We start from the raw sequence: 20,701 nt of genomic DNA on the forward strand, positions 1-20,701 counted from the left end.
AGGAGTCGGAGGACGGACGGCTGCACAATACACATGGATTAGGGCAGCTGCAGCATGCGAGCGTTAAAAGCCTATTTTGCTGTTTAATATCCATAAAATGTGCATTTAAAAATTAAAGAGTACACACAATACCATTTTAATGTACCCCTGCCGCCTACTTCAAGCACCTTGCTACGAGTATGACAAATAAGAATGACTTTACTGGAACAGATAATTAACATTTTATGGTATTTTATCCATCAGTATGACATCCCCAAATTCCCCAAGATCCAGCACTTTTACATCCCACAATTAAAACTGAATAATTGTAAATCGCTCCACAGAGACCAAAGAGAGAAAAAAAGGAAAAGAAAAAAATTACATAAAAAATAATAACACAAACATTATTTGAATCAAATTGTACATAAGAGCCAAATAAAGCGTCAGATTATTAAGGATTTTAATAACTGGAGAAAATAGAACTTTCCCCAGATACCCGTATATATTTTTTATGTAATTCTACCCCAAAAAAAAAAAAAAAGTTTTTAATCGTATTTTCTTGGCTTGCGAGGCAAATTCCCTCCGGTGTGAAGAGTTTAAGGCTTATTTATTAATGTTTAATATTTCCAAGAAGGAAGGCGATTATTTTTTCATGGCACTACTTTCAAGAACGCAAGTAGAAATGCAACTATTATCTGAGGTCTCACAAATCCTGAAAAGCTGTGGGGGGAGCGTAGAAGACACATTTGAAAGCGGAAAAAGCCACAGGTCAGCTCTGGAGAGCACAGGGAGGGGATGGCCAATGCCAAGAAAGCACGTGGGGGGGCGCGTTTGTAAGATAGTCCACAATCCATGCCACCAGGTATGAATCTACCCCCATCTCTGTCAGCTTGTCCCTAAGGAGCAGAGGTTGGATGGTGTTGAAGGCGCTAGAGAAGTCTAGAAACATAATTCTTACAGCACCACTGCCTCTGTCCAAGTGGGAGAGTGATCGGTGTAACATATAGATGATGGCATCCTCTGCTCCCACCTCCTCCTGGTATGCAAACTGCAGAGGGTCAAGGGCGTGGCCTACCTGTGGCCTCAGGGGGTGAAGCAGCAGCTGCTCCATGGTCTTCATCACATGTGACGTCAGAGCGACAGGCCGGAAGTCGTTCAGCTAACTAGGACGTGATACCTTTGGGACTGGGGTGATTGAGGCTTTGGAAAACATCTTCTAACTGTCTGAATTACTTTATCTTGGGGACAGTTATTGTACCGCACCGTGCAGCACCCCCACACACAACTATTGTACATCTTTCCCAAAACAATACCAATGCCCTCCACTGTGAAAAAAGACAATTTCTAATCCGCAACAAGTTTGTGCAGTCAGCAAAGACTTTGGTAATGTGACCAATCAGATTAGTACAGTAACAGAAATGTAATGCATGCATTGTAAATAAATCTTGAACTTAATAAAACAATACATACATTGACTGGAGGTTTATTATGATCATTAAAAAACACCATAAGCCCACAAAGTCATAACTGAAGGTAAGAGGAACAATTCTACATTTTAAAAATCCATGACTGTTAAAAAAAATATTGTAATCAGACTAAGGTGAGAGCATGAAGCAAGAAAAGGTCAATGACATCTTTACCCCCAAACAGTATTGACCTTATGAATCAAGTGAAAGTTTCATTAACTTGGCAAACGTATTTGCTCATCTTTCTCCTCCACAGGACTTTGTACATCCAAAGTTTGAGTATTCAAATCTAAGGTTGGACGCCGCGTATCAGGAATGCATTATTTAAAAAAAAAAAAAAAAAAAACTGAGCACCATATCAGTATCGGGTTTTAATGAGGTAAAAGATAACTTATCAGTATCTGGCCCAATGTCAAGGTTATTGCCAAAATCCTAGACTAGTACGACAACACATTAATTATAAGACACACAAGCAAGATTGCTGACTGAATACTATGCACTTTGTTGAGAAAAATGTCAACTGTACGGTTATTTTATGCAATGAATGAAACACTTGTTTTGTTCAAAGTCAAAAAAAAATTGTAATAAAAGTTTAAACCAGCAATCTAAAACAGTAGGTCTTTCATGAGGTCTGTTACAAAATAAATGATCCTAATATTAAAGAGAATATTACTGTAAAATGATACTGTTACATGTTGGTACTTCCAGCTCAGGTTTTCTTAGGAATTGTGTTCTATGAGTCCACCACTATACCCATTAATGGCTGTTTGCATTTTTTTCAACAGTTGGTATTTCAGCATGCACATCTTTTAATGGGAGAAGAATACTGAAGTACCAAATAAAACTGTACAAAGAAAGACCGGGACCACACAGAGAATCAATCTCAAAACCCTAAAGCTGTGAAGCAACAGCACTAAACATTTGCACCCCCATACCACTCCACATAATGATGACTTCATTTTTCCTATCTGCATATTTAATTTACACAGAGTTCAGTAAAGCTAAAAATCCCAGCTTGTGATTTTTAATTTCCCATTGCAGACCCTTTGAAATTCTAATTCCAAAAAGACAACTGGTTTTGCTCTGCTAGGCCATACTCTCTAATCATTTTGGACTAGTTTAGGGTTTTTATATCTATTTTTATATATTTAAAAAAATCCTGGAAAGGAAATTTCCAGGGCGACGATACATGATCTTCTCGGAAGTTCTCGGAAGACATTTAAGAGACACGCGAGAAAAAAAAAAAAAGACTGGACACGGAGCATCTCGCGGGGACCGTAAACATGAGACTTGGTGCCAAGAGATTGTCCCAGGGCCGTCTAGTGGGGACATGGAACATGAGATTCTTGAAAGACACGCCCTTATCATCAAATAAGAGCACAGCCAGCGGTATCGCACACAGATCCTGTGCTCTCAGCAAAGAAGAAAGGGCAGCGCGGAGAAAAGAGACCTTTGGGAAAGAAAAAAGGCAGATAAAAGATTATGAAAGCAGTGGAATTATAAAGGCTCAAACAAACTATGGCGCGATAAACATGCAGAGAAAGGTACAGAATATGAAAGCAGTAAAATTCAAAAGTACTGTAGCGTCCCAGCCAAGTTGAAGCCTTTTTTTGTTTTAAGTCACTGTTAGGTCCGATTGATGGAGGGCGGAATACAGCACTTACACAATTATGGACCATACGCTATGAGATTCTGTGGTCCCGCAACAGTTAAAGCAACAATTTCAAAGAAGAAGGAAAAAAAAAAGCTTTTAAAAATTTATATCCGATTAAACAAACACAGGGGTTGGTGAGCGAAGCAAGCAGGGGGCGGAGCCCCCTAGTGTGTATATTATATTAATATATATATATATATATATATATATACACACACACATATATATACATACATACATACACACACACACACACACACACACACACACACACATATATATATATATACAGTGCATCTGGAAAATATTCACAGCGCATCACTTCTTCCACATTTTGTTATGTTACAGCCTTATTCCAAAATGGATTAAATTCATTTTTTTCCTCAGAATTCTACACACAACACCCCATAATGACAACATGAAAAAAGTTTACTTGAGGTTTTTGCAAATTTATTAAACATAAAAAACTGAGAAAGCGTATGTCCATAAGTATTCACAGCCTTTGCTCAATACTTTGTCGATGCCCCTTTGGCAGCAATTACAGCCTCAAGTCTTGTTGAATATGATGCCACAAGCTTGGCACACCTATCCTTGGCCAGTTTCGCCCATTCCTCTTTGCAGCACCTCTCAAGCTCCATCAGGTTGGATGGGAAGCGTCAGTGCACAGCCATTTTAAGATCTCTCCAGAGATGTTCAATCGGATTCAAGTCTGGGCTCTGGCTGGGCCACTCAAGGACATTCACAGAGTTGTCCTGAAGCCACTCCTTTGATATCTTGGCTGTGTGCTTAGGGTCGTTGTCCTGCTGAAAGATGAACCGTCGCCCCAGTCTGAGGTCAAGAGCGCTCTGGAGCAGGTTTTCATCCAGGATGTCTCTGTACATTGCTGCAGTCATCTTTCCCATTATCCTGACTAGTCTCCCAGTCCCTGCCGCTGAAAAACATCCCCACAGCATGATGCTGCCACCACCATGCTTCACTGTAGGGATGGTATTGGCCTGGTGATGAGCGGTGCCTGGTTTCCTCCAAACATGACGCCTGGCATTCACACCAAAGGGTTCAATCTTTGTCTCATCAGACCAAAGAATTTTACTTCTCATGGTCTGAGAGTCCTTCAGGTGCCTTTTGGCAAACTCCAGGCGGGCTGCCATGTGCCTTTTACTAAGGAGTGGCTTCCGTCTGGCCACTCTACCATACAGGCCTGATTGGTGGATTGCTGCAGAGATGGTTGTCCTTCTTGAAAGTTCTCCTCTCTCCACAGGACACCTCTGGAGCTCTGATGGAGTGACCATCGGGTTCTTGGTCACCTCCCTGACTAAGGCCCTTCTCCCCCGATCGCTCAGTTTAGATGGCTGGCCAGCTCTAGGAAGAGTCCTGGTGGTTTCTAACTTCTTCCACTTACAGATGATGGAGGCCACTGTGCTCATTGGGACCTTCAAAGCAGCAGAAATTTTTCTGTAACCTTACCCAGATTTGTGCCTCGAGACAATCCTGTCTCAGAGGTCAGCAGACAATTCCTTTGACTTCATGCTTGGTTTGTTCTCTGACATGAACGTGAACTGTGGGACCTTATATAGGCAGGTGTGTGCCTTTCCAAATCATGTCGAGTCAACTGAATTTACCACAAAATTTAATCCATTTTGGAATAAGGCTGTAACATAACAAAATGTGGAGAAAGTGATGCGCTGTGAATACTTTCCGGATGCACTGTACATACATACATACACACCCACACACATTTTATATATATTTCACTCCTCTGTTGTTTTGAGATGTACTGTACATATATATATTTTACATTCTTTTTGTGTGGAACTGATAGAGCATTGAGGAAAACAGGATGAGATATTGGTCTATTGTGGATTTAAACAAAGCATTCAATAGAATGCCAATTGTAGTTGTAGTATAATGGTGTTCAAGAAAGAAAGGATTAATAGAAAAGATGATTGGTGTGATACAATCCATGTATGACAGATCAGCAACAGGTGTTAGGACTTGTAGAGATGATAGATTAGATAAACGTTATTAATCACATGGGGTAATAAAATGTGATTTGGAAAAAAAAGTGTGTAAACTAGGGCTCATATTTAAAATAGTACTGGAATCAATCAGGAAATATTTTAGGAAAACGGAATCTTGGAATATGCAATATGCAAATGACCTAACTATTAAAGAAGAAATCACTGAGAGACTGTAAGATACTGTCAGTAGATGGTAGAGTGGGCTTTAGGCCAAAGGATTACAGGTAAACGTAGGGATGGCAGAAGTGATGGTTTAAAGCAAAAAATTAACATTATGTATAAATCTTGTACAGTAATGCAACAAGTGGATACTTGTAAATACGTAGGATACATTAAAACAGCAAGTGGAATATATGAAGAGGAAGTAAAATCAAGAATTAAAACAGGGTGAAATAAATGGAAGGAACTGTCTCATATTATGATTGATGAGAAATTGCCATTAAAGTCCAAGTTCCGTATATAAAGGAAGAATTCAACCTATATAGATATGAAGCATGGACAATGATGAGGCACGAAGGACAGCTGCTGGAAAATGCAAAGATGAGGGTAGTGAGGTGGATGTTTAATATATGCCTGAGAGACAGAGGGAAAAGTGAAGACAAAGTAAGAGCAGCATGCATAATTGATAAAGTCAAACAGAACAGACTGAGGTGGTTCAGACATGTATGGAGAATGGATGAAATATGCATGGCAAAGAGGATGTTGAATTCTGAAGTTTTCGGAAAAAGATCACAACAATGACAAAGGTGATGGCGAGACCAGACTAGAATGTACCAGGACGACGACTGAATCCTGCAGAAGAGTCATTTCTGGTGAAGGGGAATAACAGTCTGAGAGCCAGAATGTGCGCATAACTCTGGTTTACTACAGACACCACCCAATAACAGTGCTGTGGAACAATCCTGCATCTACTGTATATGTTGTGCAAAGGACAGCTATTATCTAAGGACATGAGCTTGCTTAGAAACCTTATTTGAACTTTACCCAAAAAAGATTTTAAGAAAACGTAATAGTGTTGATACATGGCTCACCATTCACCTTTTTCAAATACAATTTCTGTTTTTTCCCCCCCAAGTATTTAAAGTTTAACTACCTCTTGTCATAAAGTTCAGATTTCGGATCTTGTGTTCAAAACTCTACCACCCGAGAAAATAAAATGTTTTAAACTAACTGCGACACACTCTTTAGAAAGGCCTTCACATTTTGACATCCAATGTCAAAATTTCAGATTATGCTTAATATTAAGTCAATGGAAAAAGAACCCTCAAACTGCAAAAGACTCAAAACACACAAGTCTCTCCAAACGTGGTTTCACATTACTGTAGTACATTGCCATTTGCATCACCACACCCAGTGCAGGAAATTCAACTGTAAATTTGTGTGAGCAGACATCAGATGCGATTGCCAGATAATTAATTAGCCCAGGACTATACATTTGTGGCATAGCAATTTTCATTTCCATATCCTGGTGATCATCCATTAGCATATTCCACTTCAGACATGCACACATCATCACATAGCTTGTAGGTAGAAAGAAAATAAATGCAAGCCACAGCCATAGCGAACCAGACAGAGTTGAATAGAGAAAAAAGTCAGCCAAACAGTTTAGATTTATATCAATAATAATCATCAGTGTCTAGGATACACACACACAAAATTACTTAAATTTGCATTTTAATATACCAAAAGTTAATTCTTTTCTCAAAAGGAAGGCACTGTAGAAAAATGTAAGGGTGCATTTGAAAACTTCATGGAACCTATGAAGGTAAAGACATTTAGAAAAGGTCACTGGGCCAAGTCACAAAAGAATGTCCAGACTCCTTTGAACTGTTTAAAAAATATACAAAGAAAAAATATGCTGTGCGTCACACTGGCCTGAACTCATCAATGCAATGATGGGCAGGCCTGTGCATCTGAAAGCCTCAAAAGCTAGCGCTGTTGGGATACTCAAACATATCAAACTGGTCTTGGGTAAGAGAACAGACAAACAAAAATCTGTTTTGGACTTAAACCTTCTGTAAAGCACCAAAAAATGGCCTGGCAGAGGCTAGCAGAAATGAAAAGCAAGATTTAGGTACAAGATTTTTTTTGTTTATGTAATCATGTAATGTGATTTAAAGATAACATGAGAAAGAGACACAGGATTACCTGGAAGAAGACATCCAATGTCAAAATTTCAGATTATGCTTAATATTAAGTCAATGGAAAAAGAACCCTCAAACTGCAAAAGACTCAAAAAACACAAGTCTCTCCAAATGAAACTCCTCACAAAACACACGTTGTGTTGCCATCAAAGGCAGGAAGTGAAGAGACATCCACTTAGAAAACAGCCACTTGCTCCTTGAAAAGACCTACACTGGAGTATGGTTCAGTCTCCACGTGGGCGCCATACTACAGCCAGGAGGTACACTCACTTCACTACTATCTTCAATGCATTGTAATCTGTAATAAATATGAAATTTATTGGCCAATGCTTGTGGATGCTGCAATACATTTAAAGCACATTTCAGATTAAAAATTTATATTGCTAGTAGGCTTTAGATACAGATTATTTATTAGAGGCGTATGCTAATATATATGCTGCCATATATTTAAAATTAATTTCAGATTAAAAATTTATATCGCTAGTAGCCTTCACATATATCATGTATGTATCACATAACATGATGGCTATATTTTACTATCCCAGATACCACAGGCATCAAACCGATAAGGAAACGGAAAAGGTGATTTTCATGTAAAAACTGCTGAGAGCAGTCATTTGGCTCTCTGTGCAAATTACACTGTAATTCTTTAGGCATTTAATAAATTTCAAGAGCTGCTACAGTGGAAGGAAGATCTTAAAATTGTCTGACAGCAGAGCCTTTAGGTGTATTTTGCAGTAAGTGCCTTTTGAAGCTTGTAACAAAAAAAAAAAAAAAAAAAAAATTTGAGCGAGTCACTAGCAAATCAGTTGAAACCAATATTTTAATCTTCTGTGCTGCAATGTGGGATGGGTTACTTTATATTGAAATAGCTACTGATGCACTGTCATTTTCTTTGTTGTCTAAAAGAAAGCATACAATTAAAAGCAATCAAAGGCCATTCTGCTTACACAGCAGGCCACCTGATCTGCAGATCAATGGCAAATAGTTAACACGAACACACTTCAGGCGGTTGATACTCTTATTTTACTATACAAGCGAACCACAAATGATGGTCCTCCAAAGACTGAACACTATGAACATATTTACCAGCTCTTGGAATGTGTTCTGAGAAATGGCCTGTACCTTTGTGACCGGGTACGTCATTGTGTTTGTAGGACTGGCTCTACAGTCTCTCACATTGGGCCTGGCATACTGTACTAGACGTACAATAAAATATAGTGTGCTGTATAACCTGTAATAGTGGGGTTGGAGGGGTGGTAAGAATATTTGTGTTAGTAAATTAATCAAGAGGGCATTTCCAAAAATGAAAGCCATACAGAAGTCATGATACGCGAGTTCAGCTAGAAAAACAACTGTACACACTGTCATGATTAGGTGAACAGGCTGGTCAAATATTGTGATTACTAACATTTCAATCATACATCACCGATTGCAGGTACAGTTCAAGAGACCACAATAAATAGTTCTAAAAGATGTGTACAGAATCTGTCAGAGCAAGTGCGCATTTCAATGAGATCCTGTACAAAAGCATGTAATAGAATAGTTTCAGGTGAAATATCATGATATAAAAAAGCTGCCATCAGTACCTTCAAAGGGTGATTAAAGTGGGTACTTTATGGGGTTGTTGCACTAAGCATACTGTATCTACTATAAATTTAGGCAGCTCTCTATAGAGAATAAAAACATACTATACTGCAAATGTATATAATGTAACAGGCTCAAACTGTACTTGATCACACCTAAGATCTTGTATTTCTCAACTCTGCGCAGAAAGACAAATATATTAACTAGACAAGTTACTGTACATCACTGTTCCTGTAGCCCAAGATACAGTCGCTCACCATCCTTCACTAAGGAGTGATGACATTCAATGAATGCTCGGTGCAACAGGTTATCACAAACTAGGACATAGCAGTTCCGTCTCTTGTCCCGCACCTGGGAAAAAAAAAAAAAAAAAAAAAAAAGACATTTACCTTAGTTAAGTACGAGACATCACTTGTCACACATGCAGACAAAGACACACTGGAATGATTTTATGTTTCACTTTCTACATATTTACAAAGTGATAAAATAAAACGTTAGTCTATGTGCATTAGCTACAAGTATATTGTCAACATTTATATCTACACATTGCAGTGACACCAGTATACAAAGGCCTTGTGTCCTAGGATTAGAGGATTTATATTTTTTATGCTTTAAAATTTTTTTCCTGAATAAAAAAAAAAAAAAAATGTAGATGCAGATTGTATTTTTATGATACAATTTTTGCATGTAACTGTGTTTCAATTTGACAAAACTGTAATTTGTAACATTATATAGTGCGGGTGTAAAAAGTGTGATATATGAAAACATAACAAATAAATATATAGCAAGAGGGAGACAAATTTATGCATACAGATACATATGCAGACATACTTGCAGTTCTCTTCTTGCATTATAAACTTTTACACACCCAATAAAACTCTGCCTCTGTTAAAATAACTTTCTGCACATAAAATATATCTAAGCAAATAACCTCTCATATATTAGATTTTGATTAGTATGTATATTCATATCTTTATAACTTAAAATTACAATGTGTGTATACAGTGTATGTATTTGAATATACATACTGTATGCATATATACACACAAATATATTCAGTATATTATGCACAAATGTTCACAACTGTACTTATATCTTAATTGTACATAGTGTATAATTTCTAAATTTAGATATGTTTCTGTATGCACCTTATATAAGAATTACACTATTTAAATTATTTTTTTGTTATCTAAAAAATTTCACACATTAAAAGCTTTTAAACCTGATAAGCCAATACACTCGAGTCCCATTTTCAGTTTTGCTTTTATTTTTGGTGTTTGGCCACATTTTTCCCGTGAACCTCACTGATCCCAGACAATGTGCTAAAATGCTACCACAGAAGAAATTCACTTTGATAACTCCTCTAAACAAACCAGAGAAAGCAAGCAGTGGACAAGGTTACCCCCATGTGGCTAACCAGGAGAATTCTTTTATTCCCTTGGTTTTGAAGAATGATGTGCTGTCAACACAGCCCTTCTTCATTTGAGCCACAGGAAGCTTCCATTCCGCTGGACAGCATAAACTGAAACCCACCATATTCATATCTTTATAGCTTAAAATAGCAATCCGGAATCTTTGCACACACAAATATGTAATACAGTACTTTCACATTACTACCAACATGCATGTTGTCCAAATAACAAGATGCTCAGATTTCTTTGCAGGCCTGATATCAGCATTTTGCGTATCCTCTCCTGAGGCTGACGACACTGAGAATATGCTTCCTGTGGCTAGCATGTATCTCAAGGGCTTTCCAACTACACCTCTGGGCAAAAAATTTCCAGCTTATCCTGATTTCATGTTTGACAAATGCTCCATTTACAGCTCATGGCTACCCATTCACGGTGAACATTTTAGACCTCTCTCTTCCATCTCTAAACAATAATTTAGTTGAACCCAAAGTGGGCTCTGAAGCACTACAATGGCAGAAGGATCAGTCTTCAGTAAGCTTGAATATCTGTACTATATATGCAATGATGAGTTGCTCCTCCTTGCGATGTATGGACCAAGAGCACTAGGGAAGCCCAGGGAAATGGAAAAGGAATTGTAATGCTTCAAAACACATTCTCCTGCTTTCATCAAATGAAAACCAGAGGTCAGAAAGTCCAATGGCTCAGGATGAACACCAGAATTCCAAGAAATGAAGACTAAAGGCAATAAAGAGGTTGTTGTAAAACTTAACACTTGGCTATAAATCGAGAGCCAGAGAGCGAATTGGTTTACATCTAGGAAGGACTTTACAATGGAATTGCTATGGTGCAAGTCCCTTTCCTGTTTGGCTAAGTACCCCCATTGCATGTTTTCCCTCTTCTATAACAATACACAAATACACAAAGTGAACTTAAAAAAACACCAGCAAAAACAAAATTTTTAAAATAATCCATTTGAATACTAGAAGAATTATTTTAACATTTCTGAAGATTTTCTATGCTGCTTACTTGTGCAATCACTGTTGAGTCTGATATCTCCATCAGCCTATCCCACAGAGACTGCATTTCAGATTGGGGAACAGATGGTAGTCACAAATATCAGTGCAAATCAGCATAATTGACAGGTTATGTAGGTCATTTGAGGCATGTAATCAATATGGACTACACCCGCAATATCAAGAAAAATCACATACATGATTTTGACTGCAATGACTTGAATTACTTTGGTGGGGGGAAATTCTACTTTCATTGTTTCAATTATTTTTTGGACTGTCAAGAGATTGAATCCAAATTTCATTCCCACATATGCAACACTTCCTAAATTTCTGCTTGTTCAAATGTATTACCTCATGTTTATCCTAAGAACACTGGACAAAGATGCTTCATTACAGCACTCAACATTCTATGTACTCAAAATGTACAGAACCTTGCTCAGTGTCAGCCATTCACAAAGAGTGGATTCAGCTGACCCATAACTAATCCCTGCAAGTATAGGACTTCTCACAAACTATCATTCAGGTTTCCCATTACAATTACCTCCACAATTGCATATTTGCTTATGCCATCACTGTGAAATTCCAGCCAGTATTTCATAATTGAGAGCTGCTCTGCAAGCCTATCTGTTGACTGTGGCATATTAAGCAGACTGTCCTGGTAGATGTTGACTAGGAGAGGAGAATCTCCAAAGGTAGGTTGTTATCTAGCATTATAAATTCAGTGATATCATAACTGATTCTGTGGTTTTCAGCATCCATGTTGACTTGCTTCTTAAACAAGAATCATACAATATAAGCCAGAACTGCTACAAATTTGTAACTCATGTAACTGTTGTAAATAGCATTGAACTATTGGCCACTTACAAATTCAGTATAGCAGAACACACCTTTGAGGCTCAGAACATTTCTGATCATTCATTAATTTGCAGTATATGTTCAACTAAAACACAACACTGATGATTAGTTTATTAGGGTAAAAAAAGATCAGAACATGCAAGACCAAGTCTAAAGCAAAGCCAACACCAAAGATATTTAGCAAAAAGAGAACACATCACCACTTTGTACCACTCAGCATTTGTACAGCATATGACAGTGATTTATTACATTTATTGTTTTGTGACAAACAAGTCAAGATTATTAATTGATGACATTACTTTGATATATTCAGATATGAATAACCTCAATTAAAAATAACATCTTTGCAGCTTTAAAACTCTTAAAAATGAAAGAGTTGACAATTCAAGAATTAGTGAACTCTGGCATCACTTATAATACAATACAGCAAATTTATGAAGACCCATATTGGAATGGAAAGCTATACCCTTTTCAACTAACTTATCAAAGAGAGTAGCTGAACTCCATGCTCAGGGTTCAAGCATACTCCATTTAAAAATGAATATGGAAATACAAGTACATATGAATGAAAAACATCCTCGCAATAAAAAAAAAATGAATGGTGCAATATATTGTCCCTTCAGACTTGCATGCAGTTCACAGTCCAGTCATGGATTCTGTGGAGCTGACATGTTCTCTTCATGTCTTTGTTGGTCTTGTCTGAGAATTTATGTCTTCTTAAATCCTAGAGGCACAAGTTAATTGGGTCCATGACAATTTTCTAGACTTTTGGCAGTTATGAAATATGAAAAACCTAAACCTTTCCAATACCTCAACAGCCAATCTGTTTTACCTTTACATTTTTCTAAGAAGTCTGTTTATAATATCCTATAATTGGTAAAAGATCAGGTAAACACCAGAGGGACATCATATTTCACCTTTACTTTAAGTTAAGATTCTGGTGCAACAGCAATAACCTCTTGTTATGAAATACTGGCAGACTCCTCCCAAGTACAGTTTGCACATTCATCATGGTCATAAGAGTTTTCCTCCCACATCCCAAATGCACACAGATCAGTGCAATTAGCAAGTGAGTATGTGAATTTGCACGTGTACCCTGAACTACTAAACTGGATACTCAAGTACAAAAATTAATGGATAACTGATGATTAAAAGAACAGAGGACCCATTTGAAAAATAGTTCCTAGTGTTCTTTATACAGATGGTGGGTTGTAACTAGAAACCACTGCTGCAAAGTTTTGCTCATTTGTATAAAGAAATGTCCACTTCACTTATGTATTATTGCATTCTTGCTATTGTGCTCTGTGTGAAGGGCAATATATAAAAAGGAACTTTTTACAAATCCAAAGCTTAAAGTAGGATTTATTTCTCTTTGCTGTAATTGAAAAGGCAGTGGCTTCTTTATAATATGACTGAGCCATAAAGACCTAGTCCTCCTACCCTCTTTTAAGATCAGTATACAATCATTTCCCCTATTCTAATACTACCATATACAGATAATTGCTGCAACAAAACATTAAGGATAAACCAAGACTCAAGTGTACAACTGTGTGAAACCGAATCTTCTGCAAAAGCACACGGACTATACTTTCAGCTTGTTTCTATACTTCCAAGCCCAGTATAAGCTGCAGTATTTTTTTTTTGATTGCGTGAGAAACTGCAACTAGCACATTCTTTACACCTTGGGCACCAGACTTGTTCAGTACAGTGCTGTGGAGACACCTGCTGGCCTAAAGCTGACAAACCAACACAAAATTAAGTTGACTTTCATCAGCTGTTTTTGTTTTGTTTGAAGCCACCTTAGATTGTGCCAATTTTTGGAACACCTACTTAAAAATATTACAGATTAAATGGTTTAAAATGGTTGCAAGACGTTTTACAGAATGGTACTCTTTATTTAACTAATAAGAAAAACCAAGTAGATGTGGCTCACCTTAAGTTTAAAAGGATGATACTTGGATTAAACCAACCTGGTTCATAAAATATGTGGTGAGGAAGCTGTCCTTAAGAAGCAGTTCAAATATTCTGTTGAAGACACCTAGAAAATTAATTTAGAGTGCCACAGTAGTATGGGGTGTCATGTTAAACAGAACTTTTCAGTTGAATTGTGCTGTCACAGAATGGAGTTACCAAGGCAGTCTGGAAGGTTTGGCAGAAGTATATAAAAAGAAAAATCAAAGTATTACATATTGGGCTAGGAATGCGACTCTCTGGCAAGGAAGCGTGAATCAAGGCGATTAATCGATGAGACACTTAAAATTGACAGCTGTGGAGAAAGAGAGCAGACACTTATCTAAATGGACCCGAGAAAGTAGGTGGTCATGCCGAAGGCTACATGTGTGCATGTATACATGTATATCCAAGTCACTAGATACATTTTTGAACGTGGAAGTTGGCAGCCTACAGGACTGCTTATAAGGACAATGGAAGCCTAGGGATTCAAGCTGTGAAGAAAAAAAAAAATCCACTGCTGCTCTAGCCATATTTTGTTTTTAGCTTGTGAGAACAGTGGTCATAAACTGCCTTCACATTGTGCCATACGTTTTTGCCAAAAGCTGCCTGATTTACTGCAGTGGGACGGGTAGGTTGGAGAGCACCATCAGCATCAGCAGTCTGCTTGACTGTCTAGATTGCAGGGAGGCATACTGTAATTCAGTCTTAGCTTTCCCCACTTCGACTTGTCTACAATGAATCCTTCTTTGCTAACAGGTTCCACAAGAAATTCCATCCAACCCGAACCATCATTTTGGGCCTTTGGAACTGGCAGCTCGATCACTCGATACACAGTGGCATAAGCTCTACCAATGAGAGTAGCACACTTTTCCACTTCCTCCCCTGAATGAGCCTGTGACTTAGAACCATGAACAAGGCGCCAGTATATCTTGAAATATGCTGCCACTGAAGAGTACTGCCAGCAAAAGGTGCCATTAAAATACAGCTGGACGGTGTCACCATCTGAAAATCCAACTCCTTGCCTCCAGACCACATCAAGCAAGCTTAGATTTGTTACAGATGGATGAACTTCAGACAGGTGAGCAGCATCCAAAACCTAAAAAAAGAAAAAATTCAGACTGTTACTATCTGTCATATTCCTAAAGCTACTTTATCAATAAAATTGTGCTATGCTGTCAAATGCCTGCATATTAAAGGACATAAAGCAATTCACTCAAAGCAAGTGTGTGGGGGGGAAAAAAACACTGCTTTAATTTTATAAAAGTATAAAATTAAAGTATAAAGAAAAATTATAGTATAAAAAGATAGTTTATCAAAAACAAAAATGCCATATAAGTTCTCCAGAAAATTGTTTCCATCACCCCTACAGTTTTTTTTTTTGTTTTTTTTTTTAGTTTTACCATTTAAGTTAAATCTTTTAATTTTAATTAAAAAAAGGACAAAACAAAAAAAGTAATCCTAAACCAAATTTTATCAATGAGGCCAGTACAATGCAAGTCCTGTTGTATGTTGGACATTTTAGATGATGGCTTGGAGAAGCCAGTCGTCTATGAGGGCTGTATCTGCAGGAGATGCCAGCTGATCCAGCACCTCAAGCTCAGGGTCACTGAACTGGAAGGAGGAGTTGGCTGGCCTGCACTGTGGTAGAGAAATGGCAGATCTATCCCCGATTTCCTTTAGACAGACAGTGTGGACACACCAAAATTGGCATGGGAGGAGATTCCAGACCAGACAGGTAGAGATAGGTAGGTCACTGTCACAAGGTGTAAGGTAAAGGAAGCACACTATCCAAGGGCATCAACCCCAGAATTAGAAGTGTCAAACCACTTTCAGGTCCTTGCAGAGCTGGACAGTGTCTGATGATTCTGAAGTGGTAGGCAGGGATGAGGAGCCCCAATGGATCACCTCAAAATCAGTTCCCAGAAAGAAAGTAGGGGTGATAGCTGGGGACTCAAACATTAGGGGTATTGAAATGTAGTTTGCTCCACAGAGAGTCGCGCATGGTGTGTTGCCTTCCGGGAGCACAGGTGTGAGACCACCCTGGAAGGGTGGATAGGCTCTTGGTCAGGGGCTTTTGTCATCGTCCGTGTTGGAACAAATGACATACATAAAGGTACAGTCTGTCAGTTCTGCGATCCAAATTCAAAGTTGGGTGCCAGGCTGAGGAGTAGAACTGACAAGGTAGTCTTCTCTCAAGTTCTGTATGAATCCAGTCCAGGTAAGACTAAGGAGATTAGAAGGCTTAATGCGTGTCCCAAACCTTGGTGCAGGGTAGAAGGGTATAGGTTTAAGGTGCATTGGGACTCCTTTTGTAACAGACGGGACCTGTTCCGTCTCATCAGGTTACATCTGAACCGGAGGGGCACCAATGTATTGGGGAGGCATAGCAGTAGGTTAATTGAGGATTGTTTAAAGTACAGAATGGTGGGGGGGTTTTGGGGGGGGGGGGGGTATGGGTTGGTGTCGGTTGCAGGGAGTTTAGGACAGGCCAGGTTTAAAACAATACATGGAGGAACAAATAGTGTAGAAATATAAATCCATAGTAAAGGAAATTCTAACCCAACATTTAAAATGTGGAAGTAATAACACATTAAATAGCTTGCCTTAATACTATAATTATCAAAAAAGAAGGGAAGCGAGTTGGAGTTCTATATAGCATAAGATATTATGAAATTATAGCAATAACAGAAACCTGACTAAATAACAAAGATGGGGATGACTATAACATCGAAGGATACACATTTGTTAGGAAGGATAGACGGAACTGAAAAGAAGATAGGTTTACTGTTTATGTAAAACAGAATTTAAATGCAAGTCCTCTTTAGTTGGATGATGAGCCCCATCTTAGTGAGGACATGTGGCTTTGCCTGGAAAGCATTAGGGAAAGAGGACTTATTTTAGGAGTGTGTTATAGACCACCCAATGAAGACATTAAATTTAATACACATCTTTTTATTAATATTAAAAAGGCAAGTTTGCAGGGGGATATTATAGGCATGGAGGACTTAAACTATCCAAATATTAACAGGGATAACCTTGTAAATGGTGGAGCTCAAGAGTAGGAGTTTTTAGAAGTAATCAGTGACAGTTTAAAAAAAAAAAAAAAAAACACAGTATGTTAAGGCACCGATGCGGGGTGAGGCCTGCCTGGATTTAGTATCTTGTAATAATCAGGATAGAACTGAGGGTGTAGAGGTCATTGAGCCACTAGGATCAAATGACCATAATATAGTACAGATGAAAAGTTTAACTTTGGTAGGGCAAATTTTCAGCAGATGCGGCAAAGTCCAAGAAGGATCCATATTACTAACCGAGAATGCTAAACCGGATGATGGACGCAGGCACATCCGGCAATGGGCCGTAGCTGCAAAAAGACGTACTGCGCAGGTGCAAACAAAATAGACGGCTATGCAGCATAGGTGGAGTTTAGCATTCTCGGTTAGTAATATGGATAAGGCACTATTAACCGTTCAACCGCAAAAAAAGGCTCCATATTAACAGTGAGTGCAATACTCCTTATTACTTATCCATATTTCTAAAAGAAAAAATGACTCGACTCCAAAAACGCAAAGCTCAACTAAAGCTTCTAACTAACGATGTACCTAAAAGTAAAAACTTTATGAACTGCATTAGATCCTACAATACTTCATTTAATATGCACAAATCTACATCCTAGATCCACATGACGCAAACTATCAATCAAAGTGCTGCATCGCAACAGGCACGGATTCAAAACGAAACACCTCCCGTCTCAGACATACGTTAATGGCAGCGAAGGCTACAACGGGCTTCTCACACAGCACAGGCAAATCGATTACAGCTCCAAAACAACACGTCCCAAATACTACACATGCAACAACGCGCCTCTCAAACGGCACAAGCAAAACGTACACCAGGAAAATTCATTCGGATTAATGAATGTCATTTGCAATCATTCTCATTCAGTTCACTTCCCTGAAGAAACAACTGGCAATACAAGTTATACATTTACACGTTGTTGTCAAAAGGGTCAAATTAGACTGCCTTCTTTACATTCATATACTGAATATCTACAGAAGCTTATAACTGACGATGTACCTGAAAGTGAAATCTTTATCAACTACATTAGATCCTACAAATCGGAATCCACTATGAACATTAACGGTGGCACTGCACGTGACATCCGTCTTGAAACAATGTTGTTTATTGATGAATGTTCAATGGCATGAACAAACGTTTATCAATAATAATATTCGATTTGGAGGAAAGGTACTTTTATGAGGAGGAGATTTTAGACAGTGATTAGCTATTCTTCCAGATGCCATGCACTCAGCTATTGTTCAGTGCACCTTAAAATACGCAGACAATTGGCATTGCTTTCAAAAGATACAGTTAGTAAAAAAGATACGATGTCCAGAACCAGATCATAACAATTGCTTATTACAAGTAAGAGATGGTACACTCACCAATACAGATGGACTTCAGCCACATATTATTACAATTCCTCAAGCCTTTATCTGCGACGACTTAGTTACAGAGAGATTTGGAACAGCAATCTCATTAGACCAAATGCCCCTTTTAACACAACACACTATATTATGTCCAAAAAATATTAATGTGGAAAACAAATACCCAAGTCATTCCATTACTTCCTGGAAAGACACAACTCTTTCTAAGCTCTGACAGACTTGACTCTGATCACAACAATAACCATCTTAAATGACCTTACAAGTTCTGAGCTGGAATTACCTTTTACACTTAAACGGCGTGTACAAAGAAATTTTCAAATAAACCTTTACACTGTGCCACACACTTTATTGTTTGCTTTCTATTTGCATCATCTACACCAAGGGTTCCCAAACTTTTTTCAGCCGCAGACCCCTTTACCAAAAACTTTTAAAACCGTCGACCCCCTAATTACATGCAATGGTTTTTCATATCCGCACTTGATTTGATATGTTCGATAAGACAATGAACAGACATGTTTGTGCTACATGTATTTTCATGCATTCTTACGTGTGACTCTTTTAATGACACATTTTACCTTTTCGTTCGCAAATTTGGTATGTAATGTGTTTTTTTTTAATGATTTTACTTCTTAATTAGGTACCTATTGGAATCATAGATATTTTGAAGTAACAAACAAATAGCAGTAGTAAGGGGGTCTATTTTTGCTGTCGTTGACCCCCAAATTTTTTCATTGAAACTATCGACCCCTAGAAAGTTCAAATCGACCCCAGGGGGTCAATATCGACCACTTTGGGAACCCTTGATCTACACCGTCACACTATTCCATATCTCATTCATACATCACGCTCTTTGTCATTCCCAACACCAGGGGTTGGCGAGCGAAGCGAGCAGGGGGCGGAGCCCCCTAGTAGACTGAGATAAGCTTTAAGTGTAGAGATAGTTGAGAAGCAGTGGAAGAGGTTTAAAAATGTTTTACATATAATGCAGGACAGGTACATACTGGACCTAAATTTGTAATCAATAGGAGTATATATATATATATATATATATATATATATATATATATATATATATATAAAAACAAACCACTCCACAGTAGGTTAATAAGGAGCTAAAAGAGAAGCTACAAAGGAAAAAAAAAACAGCTGTATAAAACTAAAAACTCCAAAGTGAATCATAGGACATATGAGAACATGAGGGCAACCATTAACAAGGATATTAGGAAGGCTAGAAGACAGTTGGAAAGGAATATAACCACATAAAGGCACAAAAACGACCCAAAGAGATTCTTTCAGAATTTTAGTTGTAAAAGAAGGAGGTGAAGTGCATAACGAATAGTAAAGGGGTATTAAAAGATAAAGACAATAGTGGACACTCAAGTTGTATTTTTCTGAGATCTTCACAAGTGAGGAAGTGGATAACCTCCTAGCAGTAAATGGGATTACTAAGGAGGTTCTAAATGATTTAGAAATTGTAGACAGAAAAAGGACCAGACAATATTTACCCTTGAGTACATATATAAACCCTTGACTCATATTTTTAGAAAGTCACTGTGCAAATATTATCCCATTATATAAAAAAGGTGACTGGGCAGATCCAAGAAACTATAAGCCAGTAAGCTTAACATGCATCATAGGAAAAATTAAAGGAAGGAATAAGATAGAGCCCCACAAGACAAGTACGGGCATTTTTCTGAATAGTCAGCATGGGCTCAGAAGAGGGAGATCATGTTTTACCTACACAATGGTATTCTATGAAGAAGCAACAAAAGGATATGATCAAAGTGAAGCATATGCTAGTATTTATCTCAACTTTCAGAGAGCATTTGATAAGCTGCCACATGAGAGGTTGGGTATCAAACTAAAAGAAATGGGAGTTCAGGTTAATGTTTGTAGATGGGTGCAGAATTGGCTCAGACACAGGAAGCAGAGGGTTATGGTGAGAGGAACCTTATCAGAATTGGCTAATTCTCACAGGGGTCAGAACTAGGACCACTGCTATACATATGTATATGTAAATGTAAAAGTTTACAGAAGTAATGTTCATCCCATGCCCAACCACTATCAGTTTTCATACTCTAAGTTGTGGAAGAATTCGTACAGAAACAATGAAAAACATGTTGAGTTCCGTATTCTAATATGTGAAAACTCTACACACATATCAGCTTCCTG

General features: G+C 38.0%; 1 protein-coding gene across 1 annotated transcript in view; it reads right to left on the reverse strand.

The window, feature by feature from the left end:
- Window positions 1-12,360: 12,360 nt before the first annotated feature.
- The window catches only part of engase (endo-beta-N-acetylglucosaminidase), a 58,289-nt gene continuing 49,948 nt past the window's right edge, over window positions 12,361-20,701 (reverse strand). The window contains exon 14 of the mRNA XM_028820052.2: window positions 12,361-15,177. Coding sequence (XP_028675885.1) covers window positions 14,734-15,177 — 444 coding nt within the window. The 3' untranslated portion in view covers window positions 12,361-14,733. The remainder of the gene's footprint in view (window positions 15,178-20,701) is intronic.

The sequence above is a fragment of the Erpetoichthys calabaricus genome, chromosome 14, assembly GCF_900747795.2.
Source record: "Erpetoichthys calabaricus chromosome 14, fErpCal1.3, whole genome shotgun sequence".
Classification (NCBI taxonomy): domain Eukaryota; kingdom Metazoa; phylum Chordata; class Cladistia; order Polypteriformes; family Polypteridae; genus Erpetoichthys; species Erpetoichthys calabaricus.